General features: G+C 39.4%; 2 protein-coding genes across 14 annotated transcripts in view; both read left to right on the top strand.

Annotated features, from left to right (window-relative positions):
* Positions 1 to 17,435, top strand: part of GLE1 (GLE1 RNA export mediator) — a 29,205-nt gene extending 11,770 nt beyond the window's left edge. Inside the window, exons 4-16 of the mRNA XM_069069487.1 lie at positions 3,620 to 3,768; positions 4,555 to 4,615; positions 5,058 to 5,312; positions 7,087 to 7,312; positions 7,699 to 7,811; positions 8,011 to 8,080; positions 9,750 to 9,892; positions 10,510 to 10,700; positions 11,638 to 11,767; positions 12,425 to 12,529; positions 14,204 to 14,286; positions 15,257 to 15,320; positions 16,006 to 17,435. Coding sequence (XP_068925588.1) covers positions 3,620 to 3,768; positions 4,555 to 4,615; positions 5,058 to 5,312; positions 7,087 to 7,312; positions 7,699 to 7,811; positions 8,011 to 8,080; positions 9,750 to 9,892; positions 10,510 to 10,700; positions 11,638 to 11,767; positions 12,425 to 12,529; positions 14,204 to 14,286; positions 15,257 to 15,320; positions 16,006 to 16,074 — 1,659 coding nt within the window. The 3' untranslated portion in view covers positions 16,075 to 17,435. The remainder of the gene's footprint in view (positions 1 to 3,619; positions 3,769 to 4,554; positions 4,616 to 5,057; positions 5,313 to 7,086; positions 7,313 to 7,698; positions 7,812 to 8,010; positions 8,081 to 9,749; positions 9,893 to 10,509; positions 10,701 to 11,637; positions 11,768 to 12,424; positions 12,530 to 14,203; positions 14,287 to 15,256; positions 15,321 to 16,005) is intronic.
* A 4,591-nt stretch (positions 17,436 to 22,026) lies between these two features.
* The window catches only part of SPTAN1 (spectrin alpha, non-erythrocytic 1), a 61,039-nt gene continuing 57,941 nt past the window's right edge, over positions 22,027 to 25,124 (top strand). For 9 of the 13 annotated variants that reach the window (XM_069069478.1, XM_069069476.1, XM_069069475.1 and 6 more), the window contains exon 1: positions 22,027 to 22,185. The gene's annotated coding sequence lies outside the window, so the exon portion shown is untranslated. Of the gene's footprint in view, positions 22,186 to 22,284; positions 22,306 to 22,336; positions 22,461 to 22,788; positions 22,809 to 25,124 lie in introns of those variants that run through there. The other 4 variants (XM_069069477.1, XM_069069466.1, XM_069069467.1 and 1 more) reach the window with 3 other exon arrangements.

Below are 25,124 nucleotides of genomic sequence, written 5' to 3'. Positions count from 1 at the left end.
GGAAGGACATATATGAGCTGATGCTGAGTGAAATGAGCAGAACCAGGAGAACACTGTACACAGTAACAATCACAGTATGCAATGACTGATCTTGAGAGACTTAGCTCTTCTCAGCAATGCAAGGATCTAAGACAACTCCAAAAGACTCACAATAGAAAATGCTACCCACATCCAGAGAAAGAACTTTGGAGCCTGAATGCAGATGGAAGCTCTCCTTTTCTTTTGTTGTTTTGTTTTATTCTTTCTTGTGGTTCATCCCATTAGTTCTAATTCTTCTTTACATCATGACTAGTGTGAAAATAAATTTAAATACTAATGTATAAGTAGACCCTATATAAGATTACATGTTTTCTTGGGGAGGGGAAGAGAGGGTGGGAGAGAAAATTAAAAACTCAAAATCTTATGGAAGTGAATGTGAAAACTAAAAATAAACAAATTAGAAAACAATAAAATTTTGAGTTGCAAATTTTCTCCCTCCCCTCTCCCTAAAAAGATAAGAATTTTAGATGGTTATATATGTACAATCATGTAAAACATATTTCTATATTAGTCATGTTGTAAAAGAAGAAACAGCTCAAAAGGAAAAAAAAAACAAAAATTTTTTTTAAGTGAAAATAGTATACTTTGATCTGCATTCAGACTCCCATAAGTTCTTTCTCTGGATGTAAATAACATTTTCCATCATCCTTTATAATTTTTTGAAATATGTCTATGCCCTTTTTTGACCATGGCTTTAAGTTCATGCAAGTGATTCTGCAGTTATCTCTCCTTAATCTGTTTTCTTGATCAATTGTTTTTCTAATGAGATATTTCACATTTTCTTCATTTTTTTCATTCTTTTGACTTTGTTTCATTGTTTCTTGATGTTTCATGCAGTCTTTAGCTTCCTCTTGCCCAAATCTAATTTTTAAGGAATTATTTTCTTCAGTGAACTTTTGTACCTCCTTTTCCATTTGATCAATTCTATTTTTTAAGTAATCATCTCTTCAGAGGATTTTTGTCCTTATTTTACCATTTGGTCAATTCTGTTTTTTAAGTTGTTATTTTTTCGTTATTTTTTGTGCCTCTTTTAGTCAAGCTGTTGACACCCTGCTTATAATTTTCTCTAATTTCTTTTCCCAGTTTTTCTTTTAGCTGTCTTGCTTCATTTTAAAAATCCTTTTTGAGCATTCCAGGAATTCTTGTTTGGTTTGTGTCCAATTCACATTTTTTCTTTGAGACTTTCCTTGTACCTGTTTTGACATTGTTGTCTTCTCCCTCTGGGTCTTGATGTTCCCTGTCAGCATAGTAGCTTTTTATGGTCAGGTTCCTTTTTTATTTGCTCATTTTTCTAGCCTATTTCTTAACTTTTAACTTTATATTAAAATTGGACAGCTACCAGAGTGGAGGGAGCACTTTCCTAAGGTTTTTTGTGCTACTGTTTTCAGAGCTAGTTGTGAAGATCTGTAAGTTTGCAGTGCTTATTTTAAAGTTTGTTTGGAGGGTAATATTGGGAAAGTTCAGCTATCTTGCTGCCTGTATGCTACTTTTACCTATCAAATACCACTTACCTATCAAAATATTTTTTTTACATAGATTAAGAACACTTGGTCTCATATAAAGTATAATCTCCTTTATACTTTTTTTTTGAAGTTCTTCACAACCTTGTGAGAGAATTGTAGGAAATGAACCACACTGACTCCTTCTTTTGATTCAGTTCTGGATCTAGCTCATTTCCATTTCTATTCACTTATGGATCTAGTCCAATTTCTGTCTTATGAGAAAACTTTATTCAGTTATGGGAATTGTAAGAAAACGTTATTGCATTGTTTAAACCTAGCCCTTTGTATCTGGGAAGCTAGGATCCCCCCCCACACACACACACCTGTTGCTTAGATACCCTTAACTAAGGACCTAGATTATGCTGACCAGAAACCTAGTCAGATCTGAAGATTGGTGCAAGGCATTTTCTCACAGTTATACATCTCAGTCAACCCATATGTCTTATCTAAAACACTTTGCCCATACTGATCAGTCAGTCAGTGTTTCTGGATACTGTATTTCAGGAAATCATAGATGAAATATAAGATATCTGGATAGTTTTCATTTATGACTTGGAAGAAGCTGTATGATGATGTAGAGCTAGCATTTATAAAGGGAAAAAAGAAACAGGTGTCTTTTGAGAACCCTAAGTATCAGGGGAGTCAAGAAAAACAAGACTTCTAGTTGGATTGGTTCTGTTCTGAGCATTTGAAGAAGAGAGAGGTGAGGGTAAAAGGAGAAGAAATATACTAATGTAGGAAGGAAGAAGTGTAACCTAGTATTTTACATAATTAAGATGTGTGAAAAGAGTACATAACATAAAGGAAGGTGTATTGGGAGCAGACATCAGATGAATCTTATTTTGAAATTGACAAAGAAGGGTTCAATGTATACACACACACACAGTTTGGTGTAGAAATAAATCAAAATCATCAGGGGAAGAAGCACTAGGGATCTGTGGGGGGAGGGTAAGAGAGAAGATAATATTAGAGACTAGCAACGAGCGAAACAGACTTCCTAATTTTGAAGAAAGAATCAACTGAGGAAGAAATATAAAAGCACAGAACAAGAATCTAAGGGGATGTCCTTCAGTTGGAGAATGGCTAAACAAATTTTGGTGTATGAAGGTAATGAAACATTATTGTGCCATAAGGAATTGCAAAAAAAAAAAAGATTCAGAGAATTCTGGGTGGTATGTGAACCACAATGAAATGAGTGGGACCAGCAGAACAGTTTATACAAGATCAACAATGTTATAAAGACAACAACTTTGAAAGATTTCGTTCTGATCAATGCCATGGGATGGATGAAGGGTGTTACTCCCCCTGTCAGAAAGATAAGGGATATAGTGTACAGAGGTGCATGCACTCATTTTAGATGTGATCCTTGTGTTTGTTTCCTTCAAAAGCTTGACTATTCTTGTTATGAGGGTTTTGTTTTTCTTTCAGTTTTTAATTGGGGGTGGGTGGATAGAGGAAATTAATGTTAAAAATAAGAGGATCATTGGAATATTATTTAAAATGCACAGAAAGGGGACGGCTAGGTGGCACAGTGAATAGAACACTGGCCCTGGAGTCAGGAGGACCTGAGTTCAAGTCTGGCCTCAGACACTTCACACACACACACACACACACACACACTAGCCGTGTGACCTTGGGCAAGTCATATAACCCCAATTGCCCTTCCTTCCCCCTCCAAAAGAGCAAAAAACAAAAAATAAAATAAAATGCACAGAAAGGAGTTCAGAAGGAAGCATAGACAAGCAAGACAGTTTTGAAAGTAATATGTGGAATTACATATTTTTTTTCAGAATCAAGCATATGGGAATGCTTTTTTTTCTCTCTGTGTTTAAGTTCCAAATAAAGAATTTTTTTTAAAGACTATTTGGGGCAGTTAGGTGGTACAGTGGATAGAGTAGTTGACCCTGGAATCAAGAAAGTCAGAATTCATCTACTCAGACTCTCTTTTTACAGACTGGGAAACTGAGTCCCAAGAAAATTAAGTAATTTGCCTAAGATAGCGTAATTAGGGGGCAGGAATCAAATCCAGGCCTTCTGTGTCTGCTTCTATATTTAAAGTTTTTCAATATTTCTTTCAGAAAGGATTAAGGCAGTGGCAGGAGGAGCAAGAGAGGAAGGTACGGGTCCTGTCTGAGATGGCATCAGAGCAGCTAAAGCGGTTTGATGAACGAAAATCATTGAAACAGCACAAGGAATATCAGGACCTTCGGGAGGTGATAGAGAAAAGGTGGGAACATTCAGAGGCTAACAAGTTATGGATGGTGTTAGGGAGGTTAGATAGAAATGAATAAGCAATTATATTTCCAACATATAAGATATTGGCATCAGAATAAAAGGCCCAGAGAAAATTATTTCCTGTAAAAGATGATCTGAAATTAAGGTACCTTTAGTACGTTTAGGACAACAACTTTTTAAAGTGTTATTGATGGTTTTAATATTGCAATATTTTTTCAGTAAAACCCCTTCCCTACCACTGAACCCTCTATCTCTCTGTTCCTCTTTTTTTTTTCAGTGGGGGTGGGGTGTTCCTGATCTGTGATTTCATCCCTTCTGCTAATGCAGATTGCCATTTTTCCTTCAATTTTTATTCTTAGAGAGTTGTCTAGGATACTAAGAAGTTAGGTGACTTGTCTGTGGTCAAATAGTCCATATGTGTCACTTGTGGAACTTGAACCCAAGCCTTCTTGACTTTAACCATTAGTCTCTTCTTTCACTATGACCCTATTTCTTAAACCCCTCGGTTGTAACATGTGAAAAAAGGAAAAATCAACAGAGTGACTGCATGTGATGATGTTTACAGCATTCCATATCTGTTGTCCTGCATCTCTCTTCTGAGAGGGGCAAAATGAATATTATCATCTGTTTTCTGGAACCAAGTTTAGTCATTACAGTGATCTGAATTTGGTTACTTTCTAGTATTGTTTGTATTATTGTACTAATTGTGTATGTCATGGAGAATAATTTTTGACTAAGAATTCCTAATGATTTCTTTCCCTTTTTTATCTCATTTCAGTTTCAAAGAAGCACAAGGTCAGCAGGAGAAGTTGAAAGAGGAACATCGTCATAGAGCCAAGGTCAGAGACTAGGAAATGAATATGGATAGTGTGACTAAGAAACTCTTGCTTTCTATGAGACTTCTAGTCAGTAGGGTCCTGGGGTAGGTAGTGAAATACTAGAATTTGATTTATAGAACCTAAAATTCTGAAGAATTCTTAGGTTATCAAGTTTAATATTTCAGACTGGATAAATTCCTGTTTCAGCATCCCTGAAATCTATAAGCCTCTCCATCTGAGCACCTCTGATGATGGAGACCTCTATGTCACAGTACAACCTGTTCTGTTTTTCTCACCATTTGCTCTATGTGATTGTGTAGAATTCCTTTCTTTGACCTGGAGCTCTCCCTACTTACAAAAATGGTTAGACTTTATAGAACTTAACATATGAAAGCAATGGGCCTAGTGATCATTGGAGAGAAGTTCCAAAGACCAGGCTTTCACCTGATGGCCCTTTTTGTAGATCCTCAACCTGAAGCTACGTGAGGCTGAACAACAGCGGTTGAGACAGCTAGAACAAGAGCGACTTAGGAAGGAAGAGGGCCAGGATCGTTTGCGGCGTCTATATGCCCTTCAGGAGGAGGTGTTGCAACTCAACCAACAGTTGGACCCCAATTATAAGCACAAAGACCTGCTGAGAATAGACCTGTCTGGGTATGGAAGCAAAGGAAACCAACTATGTGGGCTTATCTCAGGCATCATTCGGACCACCAGTGAGGTAAGAGAGTCAGTTAGCAGTTTTATTCTTTTTCCTGAGCAGTCTTTTTTTTTTTTTTATTAAATTGGTTTGTTTATTTACTTTTAGTTTACAACATTCAGTTCCACAGTTCCTTGAGTTTCAAATTTTCTCCTTCCTCCCCCCCGGACCCCCCCATCATGGCAGCATGCACTCAAATATAGGATCTACAAGTATCTTCACATTAATCATTAGTCGGATTGTAAAGAATGATTATAATTGATGGAAAATGGGAAATAGGAAACAAAACAAGAAAAAGAAACACAGCAAGTAGTTTGTTTCACTCTGCATTCAGACTCTGTATCTCTTTCTCAGGATTCGGATATCTCTTTCGATCATGAGTCTTTTGGAGTTATCTTATAACCTTAAATTGCTGAGAGGAGCCCAGTCTATTAAAGTTAGACGTCACACATACGTTGTGTCTGTGATTGTATATAGATTTCTCCTTGTTCTGCTCTTCTCTCTCAGCATCAGTTTATATGTCTCCAGGTTATTATGAAGTCTGTCTGCTCCTCATTTCTTATAGCACAGTAATATCCCATTACTTTCATGTACCACAACTTGTTCAGCCATTCCCCAATTGATGGGCATCCCCTTGATTTCCAATTCTTTGCCACCACAAAAAAGAGCCACTGAGCAGTCTTTTCTCAAATATTTCTTTATGGGTAAATAAGTAACTACCTTATTTTTAGCTTTGCTGCTACATTTTGACAACTCGTGGCCTCAGTTTCCTTTCTACCCACTTGGAAGAGAAAGCTTTTTTAGAAAGAGCTCCCTCTTTGGAAATCTTAAGCATGCTCATTGCCTACCATCATTACTGTTTGAGGATGTTTTGAGTTTGCTTTTCCCACTATTATGTGTCAATCTCAGCATAGTTGAGAGAGATGGCTTTGAAGTCAGGAAGACCTGGGTTTTTTAAGTGCAACCTCTTATACGTAATGACTCTGTCACCCTGGGCAAGTCACAACTTCTCAGTGCTTATTTAATCATTGTTATCTAAAATTTTTGCTTTGTAGGATTTGAGACTTAAGATTAATTACTTAATACTTGGTGTCAAGAAAATTCTTCTCCATGGTTAAAAATAGCTAATACCTTGGTAGATTTCCTCAGTTCACCAAAAAGCAGAGAAGTGGATTATAACAGTAGTGCCTAATTCAAATAGAAATGGATTCCTGCAAACCACATTACTGATTTAGAAAACCACAAATGAACATTATTTATGTTATGTTGCATTTTTATTTATTTTGTTTAATATTTCTCAGTTACATTTTAATCTGGTTCCCAACACCAGGATGTTCCTCTCTTAGGGCCACAGATGTGACACCAATGGATTATAATTATAATTCCTGTTCCATTGGCAATGACCCCTGAGGTAAGATTTTTTGGAACCTATTGCAGTAGCTTCCACCACGGTTTATTTCCTATCTAGACAGAAAAATGCTGATAAAAAGAATGATAAACATTTTAAATGTTTATAAATTTAGGGGTGGCTAGGTAAGCACAGTGGATAGAGCACCAGCCGTGCAGTCAGGAAGAACTGAGCTCAATTCCAGACTCAGACACTTACCAGCTCTGTGACCCTGGGCAAGTCACTTAACCTGATTGCCTCAAAAAAAAAGCCATATATATTTTAAATTTCAGGTGAGATGATCCAGATTCTTAGAGGTGTTTTGAGGCTGACTTTTGTACTTTCATTCTCTAAGCCCTCTATTTCAAGAAGATATCCACTAATTTCTGCTTGACTTTGGGTTTGCAGAGAGGTTTTCCTACCCTAGAGGATGAAGCCATGGCAGAGCGTGCCCTGCAAGAAATGCGGCAGGTGCTTACTGGCTTGCAACAGGAGATTTCCAAGGCTATTGAGGAAAAGAGGAGACGAGATGAAAAGGAAGCTAAGGAGAAGCAGAGGGGATTACAGCAGCAACCAAAAGCAGAGAAGGAAACTCCAGTTCCTACCCACTCCACAGGAGGAAAACACAGAGAAGGTAATAGATATCCATCATATAGCTGTTCAGATGGCTAAAAGTACCTTATTAGAGAAATTTCTAAGCATTTTTTAAGGAGACAGCTTACGTGCTGAGGTAAGATAGATAAATCAGTCCTTTCTGTTTTGGAATGATTTTACTGTTTAATTCAGAATATAATCAGCTATGGCTTCTCACATGTAACTACTTTGTTCTAACTAATGCAGATCTTGAGTTTGGACTGACTTTTTCCATAAAGTTCTTGAGATGTTCTACAGTTTCCTTAGGGTGGATTTCTGAAAATTCTGGTCATGATGTATTTATTGATCACCTGCTATGTACATAGCATTGTTCTAGGTGTCATGGGATATCTGATATGAAATTATGAGACATGACTTTTTCCTCAGGCCTCCAGGTGAAAGCAGGAGACAGTACAATGCAGTGGTACCAGCAGCTACAAGATGCTTCCAATCAATATGTTTTGGCCTTTGATGGATTAACCGACAGCAAAGATCATCAGGTAGGAGTAGGGGGCAATGTTAATGAATCTCTTGGTCCTGAAAGTGTTCTCCACAGAATTTGCCCTGAAGGGTGGTTCTGGTCTTTACCATAACTGAATGTAGCCAGTGTATCAGGTGGCTTTCCTTGTCCTGACTGGGATTTCTTTGTTTCTTCAGAACATTCTTTCATTCCCCTTCTTTCTCTCTGTTATTGGGCAGTCTAAAAAGATCAAGATGGACCTGCAGAAAGCTGCCACCATTCCTGTGAGCCAGATCTCTACTATAGCAGGTTAGTGTGTCCAAGATCCTTAGAGTTTAATGAGAATATGTTTAGGAAAAGATCAGGTGACTAAATTTTATGGACCTCTGGGTAAGGAATACTCAGGATTACAAATTGTTGCTCAGTAGATAGTATAAACTAGAAGCCCTGGAGATCTGAATATTTTTCTTTAGCATTATTGATCTAAAGAGACAAGTTACCAAAGAGGCAAATTACTTCCACACCACAAGCCCAAGTTTTCTTCATTTATTAACTCAGTATCTCTAGTCAAGCAAGCCATTACTCAACACCTTTTGCCCCTGGCTCCTATTGTATACTATCTTGTTTTATGTGCAACAATTTTTGTTGTCAAGGAGCTTGTATACTTCTGAGAGAGACAGCATATATATGGTAGGTTTTTGCTGCAAGGCATATGGAAAGGCCTAATGGTCGTTAGGGTATAAAGGCAAAGTCAACAGTAGTACTACTTACTTAATATCATTTCCACTAATAAAATCATATTACTTTCTAATATTGAACCATTTGACAATTCCACGGACCTTGATAGGAGGAACTTTTTTTCTGGGTCTTCAATAGTTGTGGCTGTGGAGGAGGTAGGGTCTTTAGGACCTGCAAAGGCATTTGACAGGTCATATCTCCACAAGGGTTGCTCCTATAGCCACAAGCACTAGACTAGTAATTGGGAAGAGGGGAGGAGATGAGTAGGTATTTGTTCCTGGGGCCTCTGGGGTATACCTGTCATTTAATGGCAATTGGTTAGCTGATGGTAGTGGTAGGCCCCTTCTCCACAAAGTAAGATTGGTGGGGGAGACTTAAACCATCTTAAGTGATGATAAAATATGACCTAGGAATAAGTGGTGTTGGAATTGCCATGTGCATATTCTTGCACCATTGTTGGTGCATCATTCAAATATAAATATAAAATTTGTATTACTATGTTTCCATATGTTAGGGAATCCAGTTTTTCATCATTTTTTGATGCCATGCTTATCTCACTAAAATATGTGTAGCATTTAAGAAATTAGTGTGAATTAAAATGAAAAGTTTGGGAGAAATCTTCTGAGCTTCTGTAATATTTCCTGAGATACTTGTAGACTTCCAGTAGGAGTAAAGAAAGGAAATGTATCACTACATGTGTAAATCTCTTATAGCACTTAATGGTCTACACTACTCAATTTGTTGTTGTTTTTTTTTAATAAGCAGTCGGGGTTAAGTAACTTGCTCAAGGTTACACGGCCAGTTATTTCTGGGTGTGGTGCTGAGTATCTGAGCCCGGATTTGATCCAGGTCATCCCGACACTGGAGCCGGTGCTCTTACTCACTGAGCCACCTGGCCGCCGCTACACTACTCAATTTGTATAGGATTACAGGGTTTTCTTGTGTTACACGTTTACTCCTAACTTAGGTTGTAAACTGATTACAGAAAGTATGACTGATGTTACTATTGTGTCTGCCATTCTCCTAGCACATTACTGAGGATATAAGTGTTAAATAAATAATTGATGGGTTTGTTTGCATCAGGGTTGTCAGGCTTAAACTGTGAGTTCCCACAGCGCAAGGCTCATTTCTCTGCATTAATTGTTTAACTATGATGTTATCAGAGGAATCACTAGGTTTGTGCTTAAATACTTCTTGGTCTTCTCTAATTATTTTTGTTCCAATGTTTTGTCTGCTACAGGCTCCCAGCTGAAGGAGATCTTTGATAAGATCAACAATTTGCTCTTGGGAAAGGCTGTTCCCTGTGGAGGTCGGGCTGTGTCAGTGACAAACCATCCACAAGGACTGAACTTTGTCCGTTACAAACTGGCAGAAAAATTTGTCGTAAGAGAAACTTTTTTGAATAGGCTGCATAATATATAGTGGAAGCAGGCACAGGAGGGCTTAGGTGAGAAGAGAACTGGGATTCAAATCCTGCCTCTGACAAGCTATGGGACTTTGGGCAAATCAGTTAACTTCTTTGAGCATCAGATTCTTTATCCTTAAAATATATTCTTGCTATGTGGTAAATGGTTAATAAATGTTTTTCATCTGTTCATTCATTAACACCTGTATTATCAGCTTCATGAGGAGGGTCTTTGTGAAGATCAAATAAGATAATGTACAGAAAGCATTTGGTTGTAAACTTTCTATATGAATGTCAGATACTGTTGGTAGAGAGTTGTCTGGGGTACTCACTGACTAGTTAAATGACTTGCCCAGGTTCATATAGCTAGTATATGTCAAAAGCAGGACTTGAAGCCTTGGGTTGTTGATCCTGACTTTAAAGCATACTTTCTAACCAATACAGTTGCTGATCTGTATTGGCATAGGGAGTTTCCTTACTGGGAGTTCTTTCCTGTACTAATAAAATGACAGGGTCAAAGTTGCTTTTATTTTTGGAGGCTGAAGAGGGAGAGAGAAGACTCTTCTGAAAGCTGAGGCTACTTTTTTATTGGCAGAAACAAGGAGAAGAAGAAGTGGCTTCTCACCATGAAGCAGCATTCCCCATTGCTGTTGTGGCATCAGGAATCTGGGAACTGCATCCCAAAGTGGGGGAACTCATCCTTGCTCATCTCCACAAGAAGTGCCCTTACTCTGTGCCTTTCTACCCAGCCTTCAAAGAGGGAATGGCCTTGGAAGAATATCAGAAGTGAGAATACTTTTACTTCAAAGCATTTAGCATTTATTGGAATGATCGTCAAAGAATAAAGAATTCTGTTTGTTTTTCTTCGTATCACAGGATACTGCAGTTAAAAGAAAAACTACTTGTATTTATCAAGTCTCTTCCTTTATCTTAGTCATAGTCTCCCTTATGTCACTTGTCAGCAATTAACCTTTGAGTTTATCCCCCCCAATAGAATTAAATAAATCATTGTTTTACAAAGCATAATGTGATATATAGGTTTAAACTTTGATCTAGCTTCTATAGTCCCTGCTGTATAGTTGACACGAATGTTATCCTTATCGTATAGATGGAAAAACTAAAACTGAGAAGAGAACTGAATTGACAAAGGTCATTCATTTAATGAAAAAGATCTCTATATATTGAATGCACCCTCTCCTTGCCTGTTTCCTATAATCCTAGGTTCATTTACTTGCCACCATGTCCTGTATAAGGCCTTTCATGTTCTACTTAGTTTTTAGCATACTTTCTCTCTTGAAAATACTTTGTATGTACTTAGTATTTACTTGTGTTGCATTTTGCACATCACTGTACTATAGTATAATTACTTGCAGTGGAATGTAAAGCTTCTTGAGAATGCAGACTATTTTTTTTAATTTTCCATGCCCATTATCTGCGATAGTGACTTATACATAGTGATTGATAGACATATGTTGTATTGAATTGAAATGATAGAAAAGAAAAATGCAGATTCTCTCATTCCTCATTTCAGTCCTCTCTCCTAGATTAACTGTGCCTTTTGCTACAGACTGAGAAATCTTTGTGTATTTGGATTTGTCAGGGGAGGGGAGGAATAGGCTTTGGTAGCCACAAGATGTAAATTAAATTGCTAAACTAGCAGCTCAGGTTCCTCATTCTTATTTTATCCTTATCACATTGGACATTTGGGGTTATTTCTTTACAGGCTCCTTGGCTACCAAGTAAAGGATTCCAAAGTTGAACAACAGGATAATTTTCTAAAACGCATGTCTGGGATGATTCGTCTCTATGCTGCCATCATTCAGCTCCGTTGGCCTTATGGAAATAGGCAAGGGGTAGGTAGATGAGACTTCCCAGCTATAATAAGAAGTTAGACTAGATTCTCTAACAGTGGAGGGTTTTTTTGTTTGTTTATTTTTTTTTTCAGAAAATTCTCAGTCTATCAGGACATATAGAAAATATTGTTCCTTTTCTTTAAGAGAGAAGTCTCACTGAAGCTGATGGGTCAAGGTAGAAAATTGTGTAGTGTTGTTTAGGGAGGAAGGATCAGTGAATGAAGATGAGCACAAGGGAATGTGTTTTGTCAGTAAGTAATGAGACGGCCTTAGTTAAGGCCTTCCAGATCTGGACTCAGAGTCTTTAAAGTGGGACTAGCTGTGGACCTGTTTTCACTCAGGCCCAAAAGGGAGAAAAAGAAATATAAACTACTATTAGTAATGCAAAATTTAAGTATCAACATTAAGGAGGTGAATTCTAGAGTCTCTGAAATTGAATCAGATATCTCAGGCATCTCCAGAAGGAAAAGTTGGGAGACACAGTGGATTAGTCTGTCCCCTGAAAAAAAGATTCATTCTATTTGTCATTCTTGTCTTGTGGTAAAGATAGAAATATCTGATACTAAGGTTTCTTCCATCCATTAAAAATTCTATGATTAAGGGGGATTTTGATTCTCTGGCTTGAATAAAGATTGCTAAATGATTGAATTCTTCTAGGTTCATCCTCATGGCTTAAACCATGGTTGGCGCTGGTTGGCACAGATGTTGAACATGGAGCCTCTTTCAGATGTGACTGCCACTCTTCTCTTTGACTTCTTAGAGGTACATGATAACATCCTTTTTGGATGGACCCAGAGTGTAAATGTGTCTTTTAATTCCTTGGCCAATAGGAGAATGTACTGAAGGGCAACAGAACTGAAAAAAAAAAAAACATGGACTTGGGATATGTTGAGGCAGTAGCACATCCCCGGAATCAAAGCTTACAGGTTTTGTTCAGAGCTGCAACAGTAATGTAGAAGAACGCTGAGCTAGTTGTTTTTTCTTTGTGTATTAATTTATTCCACTGTGAGTAGGACTGATCCTACCAGGGGTGGGGAACCTATGGCATCGAGGCCTCTTGTGGCCTTCTAGGTTCTTAGGTGCGGCCTTTTGACTGACTCCAGATTGTACAGAACAAGTTCTTTTATTAAGGGGATAGCAGCCAAAGGATTTGCTCTACATGCGAAGGATGTTTTCCTCTACATTTTTCAAGGTCTGCTGGAAATCCTTTGGAGGGCCATAAGCAGCCCACAGGCTGTGCAGGCCTGCTCTTAAGTCATCTACCTGGCAAATTCATTTTCTGGAACATGTCAGAAAAACAGATTGTAAAAAGACAATTGAACAACCAAAATAAGTATCACAAAATCTCTACTTTCTTATAGGGTAACCCTTCAGGCCTTCACTTAGCCTAGTCTCTCTTATTTTAGACACAATTCTAAGCACTTTGATCATTAAGTTTCCTAGCCCTGAGAAAATTAGAAGCAATAAATTTGGAAAAGAATTACTTAAAATTGGTGTACTGGCAACAGCAAGAAATTATTGCTAACAGGCAAAAAAAAAAATGCACAATAGTCTAGGATTTGGGAATCCCTTGACTCCTTCTTAAAAAAGCTTATTCACAGAATGAGTGTCGCCTCACTCAAAGTGAAAACTTAAAAAAGGCCAAGATCTCCCACTGCATCCTGGGCCATCTCCAGTCTTGCTGATCTATATCTGGCCACTGGACCCCAGATGGCTCTGAAGGAGAAAGTGAGGCTAGTGACTTAGCACAGCCCTCCCTCATTCCAATTCAATTGCATGACATGTCATCATTCCCTTATGTCATGGTCCTCTTCAAGAATGAAAGCCAAATCATAATGGAATACTAGACACTTCAGTTGTGAGCATATCGCTATATTATAACATAATTAACAGTTTATGATCCCTTTTCACATCAGTAATAGATGTTCATAATGTTGACCTTGGTTCTTGAAGAATTTATGTTTAGTGTACCTGGATTAAGAAAATAGGGAAGTCTCATCCTTCTATAAACCATTAAAAATGGATGAAATGAAATTTTGACTGTTTCTGTTTTTGTTTTTGCTTTTTGGAAGGCAATTGGGGTTAAGTTACTTGCCCAAGGTCACAGGCTAGTTTTTGTGTTAAGTATCTAAGGTCAAATTTGAACTCAGGTCCTCCTGACTCCAGGGCTGGTGCTCTCTATTCACTGCGCCACCTAGCTGCCCCTAAAATTTTGACTTTTAAAGGTATAAGCTAGAAAAAAATTATGTGGAAGGATCTCAGTGGTATTTGGCAAATGAGAAAAATGCTTTAGAAAGCCATTGACTGCCATTGTTGGCTGTATCAGTGGCATGATTTGTGGGAGAAGTGGAAAAGAAAAGTTTGGGCCTTCTAGATCTTTCTGAGTCAGTGGAAATTTCTGTTCTCTCTCTGACATTGATTGCCTACATCTTCTAGGTATGTGGGAATGCACTCATGAAACAGTACCAAATTCAATTCTGGAAGATGATGCTACTCATAAAAGAAGAATATTTCCCCAGGTACCAAAGTTGTTGAACAGAGACAACATGGGTTATTGGATACAGTTCTGAATTAAACATCAAAAAACGTACTTTCTGTTACTAATATTGAGCAATATCATTGCATAAAGAAAGGTACTTCTTCCCCATTGATATTGGATGCATTTAAAAACTGATAAAAATATCTGCAAAGTGTTTTTGGCCCCTTTAAGATAGCACTAGTCAAGGACAGTTTGAGGTTTATATACATACAATTAGCTAAAATGATTCTTGCATATTTTAAGCCAAGAAGACATGGATCTCCAGCCAATAAATTGTGATAGCATAGTTGATCGCTTAATCTGGTCAATCTGGGGCCCACAGCTTCCCCTATGTCTATATCCAGTGGTGTTTCCATTTGGGAGGGAGATGATGACTGGAGCTACTAACAAAAAGATTGGGAATCCTTGCACTGCAAGCTACAGAATCCTCAGTTGAGTCAATATCATAAGGAACATTTGAAAATTAGGGCTGTTTATCCTAGAAAAGATTCAGGGACATGGGAGGTATTATATCTATCTTTAAAGTATTTGAAAGGATGTTTTGTGAAAAAGAGGTTGAACTTGTCATGTCTGGTCTCAGAGGACAGAACCAGAGCTCGATAGGTGGAAGCTGCAGAATCAAACTTAAACTTGATGCTAAGAAAACCTTAACAGCTGCCAAAAAGTGGAATGGGCCTATTTTGGAGGTAATGGATTCCTCCTACTTACAGGTCTTAAAGCAGAAGCTGTATGACCACTTGTTAGGTACATTTAAATGGGGGATTCCTTTTGGGCATGGGCTAGACTAGATGGCTTAGTAATAGCATTCCAACTCTGAAATTCTGTGACAAGTACTTAACTAAGCTCTGAAAGATGTCTGTTGTTCTCCAACAAGAAGAATCCCAAATTTCCCAGTCTTACTTTCATGTTTCTCCTGTATATCTGAACTTAATTTCTCTTCCTCTCTTTAGAATTGAAGCCATCACCAGCTCAGGACAAATGGGATCTTTCATACGTCTCAAACAGTTTCTGGAGGTAAATTAAATACCGAGAAGTTCTTGGGTTCTATTATTGTCATGACTATATTCCTTCTCTTCATTATTTTGCTTATTCTTGCTTTCCTGAACTCTTCTTTTCCCTGGTCTATTTTTTCTCTTACTTTGATTTCAATTCTGTAATTGAGCTCTCATCAACTTTCACTAATCATAGCCTAGTCCTCTGGGTAGTGGTGATGCTCTGCCCTGGATAAGTTGTTCCAAAAATCAAAGAATCACCCACTTAATTTGTTATTTTGGTTCATCCTTTATCTTAAGGGATTTTTATCTTGTCCCAACATCTCTTTCTTTGTCTCAGGATTCATAAACTAGGAAGTATGGTAATCTCTCCAAAGGAACTAACCTTTCCACTAGAGGCTTTCCAAATGCCATAAAAAAGCAAAAGGTGTAGTATTAGGACCACCAGCATAACCTGCAGACTCCTCATTGAGTGAGATTTCATTAGTAATGATAAAAGATAAAAATCAGGGTCACATAAGCAAAGCTTTTCATTTAGAGCCATCTCACTTTTTTTTTCTGTTTTTCACTTGCTTTATTCAGACTTGTGAGATTTTTGTTGTTGTTGTTGAATTGAATACTTTCCATCTGACATAACACCTTCTGACTCATTTTGGCAACACTTCTACAGACAATCATTTAATTTTTTTTCTTTTTTCCTTATCCAGAAATGTCTGCATCACAGGGAGATTCCCACCCCAAAGGGCTCTCTGCCTTCTTCTTTCTGGCGTTCCTGATGGTGGCTGGGGTGCTGGTTCCTTTCTTGGAGGGAAAGAAATAAAGCAACAGAAAACAGCAGAGTTTTGGAGGAAGTTGTCTCAGATTTTAAAATCTAAATGTAGTTTCTTTTTAATCTCATGGCCAAGGGAGGTTATTTTTACAGTTTTAAATGTCTTCTTAAACTTGATCATGAATTACATCAAGGAGTCTTCACCTAGTAGACATAGTAGCCAAGAAGATTAGCTTCGATAACCATGGCATAGTAAAAGGAATTTGACAGTTTTATTTTTTATGAAAGATAGAGGGAAAAGATACTTAGTTAATAATTATGGTAATACAAGTGTACATTCATAAATCATTTCATGATTGCAAAGTGCTTTTGCATTATCTTGTTCCTTACACTAGTACTTTCAGGTAGGTAGTGTAATTACCATTGTCTCTAATTGACAGATAAGAAAACAGGCTCAGAAAGTTTAAATAACACAGCTTTTAAGTGGTGAAGCTAGACTTGAACTTAGATCTTCTGACCCTCAAGTGCACTGCCCTTTTCTTCTATAGAACTTGTCCCAACTTTTCTTCCTTTTTAGTATCTTTATAGCAATTTGGTTCTTGGCTTCAGAGTAGAGTTAGTTCCTTATATTCAGCTGAATCACTTGAAAAGGAGAAGAGTTTTAGAGAGTGCTTTTTAGGATTCTCATTGAATGGTAATAAATATGGTTTGAAGCTCTTTATAATTGTAATCAAGTGGTTTCTGGTTCTCACAAAGCTTCTCACAGCTTTGGATTACATGTGGTTGTGAGATTGTGTTAAATTCAAAAAGACATGCTCACTTAAGCAACACATGTTAAATCTAAAAATGCAATTTAAGTGGCTGAGCCAATTTCATTGGAATTAGTGACAGTAGTCAGATGCTATCTTGAGTTGGGAGTTTTTGTACAGTATTGATTTCTTTAGGCCTTGCTTTGTTTTTACTTGTCCACCTCACAACAGATTTCTTGATTTTTGCAATTAATCTAGGATTTGTTGAGGTCAGTGCCATTTGTATTAAATGTGGAGGGAATTTTCATGAGCCACAAATTGAGTACAAAAAAATAAATGTTATGAATCTGCAGAATAATAAGAATACCTTTGTCTGCCACATCCATCAGGGAAATCTGGAGCTTAAGTTGTTGGTAGATTCTGGATTTGTTGTGAGGAAAAGAACCATTCTCCTTTCATGCCTCAGAGGGGACAACTGTAGATCTATTCCTTGATATCAGATTAGGATGTGAATATGTAAAGCTAATAGTTTTTTAATACTCACATGGTATAAAGTGATTCATTCTGTGAATGGTTGACTACACTTCTAAAAAAGAAATAATAAAAGTTTTATTTCTAACTTGTGGCAAGTTGATTCTTGGTTGGGTCTTTGTGAGAACAGTATGGTTAATTCTTTATGACTTTGGCTATATCTTTGGGGTCATGGTGTGGTGTCTAATATAATTATCGTTGTTAAAGTGGCCAGGATTTGTATTCTCTGATCTTGGGAAAATTGTTCCTTTTAGTTCATCTACTATATAACTAGGTGTCAGTAACTGAGCTCCATCTGTCTAGCAGGGGTGTGATAGGCTAGTTGATTGTTAACATCATATTTCATTTAGTAAGTACAAGGTCACTTAGTAATCTTTAGACATGTCCAGTAGATATGGTTTCTGTAAGCTTATCTGGAACTAGAGGTCATCTAATCAAATCCCCTTATTTTATAGATGAAAGAAGTACAGAGAGATTAAGGGATTTGCTCCAGGTTACACAGGTAGTATGAGAGGTGAGATTTGAACCCAAGTTCTTTGTCTTTAGATCTAGTGCTCACAGTACTACACTACCTCTTTTACAAATAAGAAAATAGAGAGGGGGGTGATCAGGTTTTTGATGCTTACTGATACTGCAGTTTACACAGAAAGAAATCTACTAGATAGATGCAACTGGTGATGGATTGAGCATGTTTCTTTAAAATAATGAACTGATTCAGTTTTTATTCAAGTTTTTACCTACTATCTAATTTTCCTCTAGGTCTGACCTTATTTCAGAATGTAAACCCATTTTCCTTTTCTTTTTTAATTAGTGCCTTATATAATCTTAAATTGAATATAATGAGTATGAATTAGAAATAGGACAGAAATCCTTGATGGCCCTTATCTATAAGAAGTCATTTGCCTTCCAGACAATTTCAAATATGAGTCCTGGGGGCCTTTCTCTGGGAAGAATTATTTTCCAGAGTTAGGCCAGATAAAGTTGCCCATAGATGGCAACAGGAAAGGTGGTGGAACTAAAAGCAGCCTGAGGAATTGTGTATGTGGAGAGCATGTGAGCATTAGTGGATTAACAGCCATCACTTTGTAAGGTAGGTATAGGTTGAGTCACTGATTAGACCTTATAGAAATGAGAACAAATCCTAGGTATTTAAAAATACCACACTAAATCTAGGTATTTTTCTTTCTTTTCCATGTTCTTTTAACCACTGTCTTGAGCCTTAGCTTCCTAAATGAACCTACCAGAAAGAAGGGGCCACTCTGTGTACATAACTTGTCATTCTTTTCAGACTATTTTGTAAACTTAAAATATTTCCCTTTCCATTAAACCCCTACTTGATGATGGCATGGAAGTGACCTTGGGTTCTTAAATGCATCCTTCCTCTTTGAAGTTCAAACTGAATTAGAAAGGCATAGTGATAGGGATTGTATGTCTGTTATCTAAGGACCAGCTTAGCTAAATTTGGAGAAGCTCATCACCAGGCTGACTGCAAGATGACAAAATGTGATTGCCACCACAACTCTTTAAAAAGACTTTGCTGGTACTTTAAAGAGGTTCCAATGTGTTGGTAGAGGAAGCACACAGGTGATAGAGCACAGTTCCTCTACATACTGAGGTATACATCTCCCATTGTGATATAATAAACTGTTGTTCTGGTTTACATTTTCCCTCTTGTAACTTTTCTCAGTGTGAATTAACTGGGACCTAATTAATTACTCAATGAACTGGTTACATTGAGTTTCTGATACTGCAAGTTTGAAAGTAGGAGCCCTGAGCAGAGGTAATGGAGGCAGCCTTAAGACCTTTCTTGAACCATCTACAGATTACCAACGGGTGGTAAATTCATAAACCTTGCTGACCAATGAAACAGATGAAATTACAAAATATCCCTTGCTCCCATGTATAGCCTACTGCTGCACCTGTGGTGAAAAAGAAGCCAGCTAGTAAGAATCATTTGGGTGTTTGGGTTTGTTTGGTTTGTTGTTGTTTTTTTTAGATTGCCTACAAACACTAATTTATCTTTTGGTATGCTAAACATGAGACTTTCATCTAACAATCAGTGAATTGATAAAACTACTGAAGAAACTGAACCACATAAAACCCCCAGTGTGTTGTATAGATGCCCTTGCATGGATTTATAAATAACCTGGATAGAATTTTACATGATAAGGCATTTGGAGGCAGTAAAATTCACTGGTGGAAAAAATGTGGACCTACTACCAAAACTCACAAAGTTGACTTGTGAAGAAGTGTGACTTTACCAGCCCACAAGGCTTCACAATATTCTCTCTAAGGAGACACCTTGTTTAGTGAAAATATAGTCCAGCATTCCCTTATACTTGCCTTCAAATAATTTGTAATTGTTCCAGGGTAAGAAGCAAGTGACTTTTTGAGGGTGGAATATATAAATATATTAAAAAAAAAAAAACAATGCTTTTCCCTGATTTTGTATGTATTCACCTGAAAAATGTACTGGGACAGAACTTGATAAAGCCCATAAGATACAAAGGCAGTATAAAGTGTATTCCATTAAATGAACTCTTCCATGAAGATATTTTGTGATAATCTGCTTAAATAGTCCTCCTAATGGTAGGCACTAAATAAGTTTTTGTTAAATGAATGGAAATTGGTTAATGCAGATATTTTAGAAGATCCTTTAAAATGCTTAGTATTGTGAGGTGGTCATCACTGATGCTGATTTACACTTTTCCAGGTAAAACCTTAGTTAGTATCTTAACAGGGATTGTAGTTTTTGTAATCAGTATAGTGATTTGACAGTATCGAAGCTTCTAGGCTCCTTTGTATTTAGCATTAATAGTTGGAACCCCACCTTACTGCAAAGCATTCATAGGGCCAGGGTGATTTTTCAAAAGGAGATAGACAAAGGCACAGGTTTTTATAACTATCCCTCCATAACAGAAATGCATTCCTTACTAGTACAAACTGGTATTCTCATTCAGGACAACTATAGATGCCTCTGACACATTAGATGATGTTAGCCATTTTGTACACTGAGCTGAATATTTGATTAGACATTTTGTTGCTGCCAGGAATGGAAGAGGATATTGAAAGGATCAGCTGTTAGCTGAAATGATTCCCCTAGGGAGTTATCAATCATGGGTCAGCTCTGGTCTTCTCTACATAAAAGGTTTCAGGAAACATTTTGCTCTGTTGCCCCATTTTTCTGAGTCTGCAAAGTTTTTTGGGAGTGGCCAGTCCTTTTCCTTTGGGACGATGGCTTCCCCTAGAAAAACATTTACTTCCCGGGACTGTATGGTGCTAGGAGGTAGGAATCTGGGCAGAGCTTCCTAAGTCAAAGGAAGGAACCCGCCCATCTGAGTACAGGGAGCCTCTGAGCTGGGCTCCGGACCAACCTTCAGCGCAGAGGGCCAATGCTTTGCATGTTTATTTAATGAATATGGTTGCAGTGTGATGCGGTTTTGAGGCTCTGCGACTCAGCCTTGCAGATCTCTTTCTCTCTGATAGCAGGGTAATTAGGTTTTCCCACTTCTCCTAAAGGCTGTTTTCTTCCAGCACCTGCTATTAGCAGAAATAGGAAGGAAAAAAAAAGCATGCTGCAGATTTCGAACCCCAATGGAATGTTTTGAAAGCCCTTGGGTCTATGAAAAATAATATCTTAAAATATCCCACCTATCTCTCTCTTTAGACTTACAAAAGGTTTTTACATGTATCTAATTTTTTTTTTACCACATCTGTGACGTAGGTATCCCCATTTTACAGATGAACATTCTGAGGGGTCGCCATATTAATAAATGGTAGCCTTGAACAGAGGTCTTAGGATTCCAAATCCAATGTTATTTCCAATGCATCCTGCTGCTGTTTCTCTAGGAAAAAACCTGCCATGTGTCCCCTCCTCCGCCCAACCTCCTAGTGGGACTGTCATATTAGCAAAAGTAGCAGGTTCTCTCCCATCTCCCTCAGGTTTCTGAGGTTAAAACGTCGGATATTTGCTGTTTTTAATAGTGCTTCTGACATTGATGTTGTGGTTCTCTCACCCCTCCGTTTAATCCCGTGTGTCGAGCTCGGACCCATCTCTCCCAGAAGGCAGATGCTGCAGCGGAGGCTGCAAGAGCTATTTTTACAGAGCTGAACTGCAGTGAATGCCTGGAGGACCAGCCCCGCCTCTCTATGGGAGAAGAGAGGCTAGACTAGGAGAATGCAGCGGCATAGGCAGGCTTCTTTCCCATAATCGATACTGCTGCGGGAATCAGGGTGGGAAGGGGACAATGGGTCCAGGAGGCCCCCTTAAGTCCCTGTTTTCCTTACTGTCCACCCTAGGACTGGGTGGTATCCACCCTCACAGGTACTCGGCTCTTTTCCTCTTGACCGCATCTCTGAAAGGGGTGGGGAAGGATGAAGGCTGTGCAAAGGGGCCGGGGCAGCTGGGTGAACGGCCCCACCCTAGGTGCGCCAAGCCCCGGCTCGCTCTCTTCCCCCACCCGCTGGCGTCTTCCTTTCTCGTTCTACTCCCACGCAGTTTGCTCTGCAATCCCCACCCCTCTTCGGCTCCTTCCGGAACCTCTCGGCCCTTTCCGCCCCATCCTTCTGGGGCGAGGCCCGAAAGCCCCGCCCCTCACCCCCTCCTCCCCACCCTTCGCTGCGTGATTTCTCTTCTTACCCGCTCCCAACAATTCCTCCCTCCCTCCTGCGCGCTGCCGTCGAGAGCGCGCCTGGGCAGCGTATAAAAGGGTCAGGGGAGCGCGCGCTGCCTCCACTGGCCGCTGCGGAAACCTACCGAGCAGAGCTGAGCCGATCCGAGCCGAGCCTTTTATCCCCTCCTCTGTCCCCGCGAACCCCACTCCCCCGCCCCAGAACCGGTGAGAGGCAGTGGGGTGCCCCTCATCCCCCAAGAGCAGGCGAAGGCGGCTTCCTCTCCTGCCTCAGAGGCTGGCCTGGGGAACCTGGGAAGCCCTGGGGGAGGGGGGGCGGAGGTGGAGGTGAGGGTGGAGGTGGGGAGGCACACCCTAGCGTTCTGGGGCGGGGATGCAGGGAGCAGAGGGGAGGCTGGGAGGGGAAGAGAAGGGGTCCCGGGAGGGCTCGAGGATTTGGGCTGGCTGGAAGGGGCGGGGCGGCGACGGGAGGAAACGGACAGGTGAGCTCGGGCGGGGGCGGCCGCCGAGAGCCAGCCAGTCCTCTCCGGATCGCGGGGCCCGCGCCCGGCCCCGCCCGCGCCCCCGCATCCTTGCTCGCGGGGGCCGGGGGCTGGAGCCCGCTTTGTGGCGTGGGGAAGAGCGCGGCGAATCCACCCTGGGCAGACGGAGGCAGGAATGTCATTGAGAGGCTCGCCGGGCCAGCTGGTCCCATCCCCCCCCGGCCCGCTCCGGCCTCCGCCCCAGCCCACCCACCGCCCTGCCTTCCCCCCTCTTCCTGCCCTGGCTGCCGGGTTTCCGAGGCTGGGTCTGGGGGCACCCCAGTCCCACCCTCGCTCACCCCGACCAAGGTCAGGGGCAGCCTAGATTCCCCTCTGAGGTGGACGCGGGGACAAGGGGGTTCGGTTAGCAAGCGCCCCATTACCGAATCCCTACCGGGTGGGAGGTCAGAGTTTGTGTGCTGGACGTACAGACCGGTCAGTCCCTGGATGGAGGGAGAAGAGAGCGAGGAAGATGTCTCTGGCCTCGATAAATCCCATAAGAAGGCATCCATAACATCTCTGCCCCCCCCCCCCCCCCCCCCCCCGCGCCCCCCTTGACCCGAAAGAGCTGAGAAGAGACTATTTGCATCTTTTTCCTTAACAGGCCTTAGGAACCATTTTCTATAATTCCACTAAACACGCCTTTTTTTTTTTTTTCCAGCTCAGCCGTGGTTTATTTGACAATCAAGTTGGTATCATGTCACACTTATAATTGTGAAACTATTCAAATAAAACCTTCATAGGTTAGAAAGGTTTTTTTCCCTTGTGCTTGGGATCCATTAGATAATTACTTATTTGCCTTTTTTGTATCAATTTCTATTGAATGGTAGAGTAGTCTTGTTTGGAAATAATTCCTATGGTGAATTTTTTCTACAGATGTTTCCTTTAAAGATCTCTTTAACTCAAGAGTGTAAACTGCTTCTTTTTAAAATCTGCCTTTAGGTTTAAAAGCTATATCTGGGATGAGATGAATCAACTTGGAAAATTGATGTTTAATACTTGTGCTCTTTGTTGTAGCTGTATCAAGTTATATTGGAAAAGCCTCAACTCAGGCCTTTTGAGGGAGAATAGAAGAGAATTCCAGTGACAAAGTGTAACAATATTTTAGTGATCTATTGAAAAGATTGCCTTAAGCATGGAATACAGATTTAAATGTATTACCATATATTGTGGGTAGGGAGAAGAGAGGACTGAAAAGCACAAAGGGATAGGAGGGTTTTTTTTTTTCCCACTGAAAGAGAGGCAGATTTTAAGAGTAGCATTATACTTGTTGCTGAGGTATGTAAAAATCATTTAAGCAGTTGATTGTCTTGTAATAAATTTATTTCTTTTTACAAATTTTTAATTTAAGTTGTGCGTTTTAACAAGGTCAAATTGAGGCCAGTCAGGGAAAAGATTATGCTGCAGTCAACTTCTTACTGCAAGAAATTAATTCTTTTTTTGGTAAGTGGATCAATAATTAGCAAAGGGACACTTAAACTGTGTTAGATGTTATCCAGGGACCTAGCCAAAGTCAGGAAAAGAATTGAAGGGTGTTATAGACGGATGTAAAATAGTTTCTATTAGATGTTTTTTTACTTGACCTAATAGGGAAATTTCATTTATTCTGAAGATTGTAACATCTTCCTATCAGGCTGTCTGACAAGCCATTTTAAAAAATGATGGATATCGTTTTGCCCAAAATGGCTTTCTTACATTTTGGTTCTTCAGAATGAGCCTTGTGAAAGGGAGGGGCATATTGCAGATACGGGGAGTTGGATAACTGGGAGAGGTCCAGCACAATCCTCCCATTGCTGAACTTGTGTCAAGGACAGTAGGCGTCCAGTATGTCTGCCTACTCGACAGACTCTGTAATCAATCCTTTCGGAGCTATGCAAGGGTTGTGCTAGGTATGCACTCAAACTGCAAGGGTACATCTGCAGCAGTTAGCTTGGAATTCAGTGCCTTTGTGGTAAATTCAGAGTAAGAGAATGCAAAAAAAAAAAGAAAATACTCCTACTGTGGATCATTTGATCAGGCTTGTTCAGTAGAGCAGCTGTTCCCTCGAATAGTCACTTCTCTTCCATGTGTTTCATGTATTCCCTTTGGACCAATTTTTTTGTTTGTTTTTAAACAGGAAATGATATTTGGGAGAAGCTCAGACTTCATCTAGGCACATTTCAATGGGTTGGGCTGTGATAGTGTGTATGGAGATAAATACCATAACATTTTTCATTTAAATCTGTTGTTTCTTGTTCAGGATGTTTTGAATAGAGAATGAAACACTCTAGAACATAGGAAAGGAAGGCTTAGCTTTCCTTAAAGAACCTTATTCAAAATTAATGAGTATAGTTTGAAAGTAATCGGTCACACCTTTATTTTAAAAAATAAATAAAAGCTGCTTCATTCTGGTGGAATAGGTCTTGCTTTTTAAAAACTAAAAATTAGCATTGTGGCAGATGACACGCTACATTAATTCTTTGAAGCATGGGGAAGGAAAGAAAAGAATTCTGAAATTGGAATTTACTCGAATGATTTTTATAGATCTCTTTATTTTACCCTTGTTGTTCAGTTTGCCTTCAGCAGTATATTATCTTGCTCTTCCCCCTCCCCCTTTAGACTCTGCATTCTTCCATCATGTTGTCA

Source organism: Petaurus breviceps, unplaced genomic scaffold, assembly GCF_028583685.1.
Source record: "Petaurus breviceps papuanus isolate PSGF00001 unplaced genomic scaffold, PetGlider_PUasm1.0 90779, whole genome shotgun sequence".
Taxonomy (NCBI): domain Eukaryota; kingdom Metazoa; phylum Chordata; class Mammalia; order Diprotodontia; family Petauridae; genus Petaurus; species Petaurus breviceps.
The sequence above is the reverse complement of the archived record's forward strand: the minus strand, read 5'-3'. Positions and strand labels throughout refer to the sequence as shown.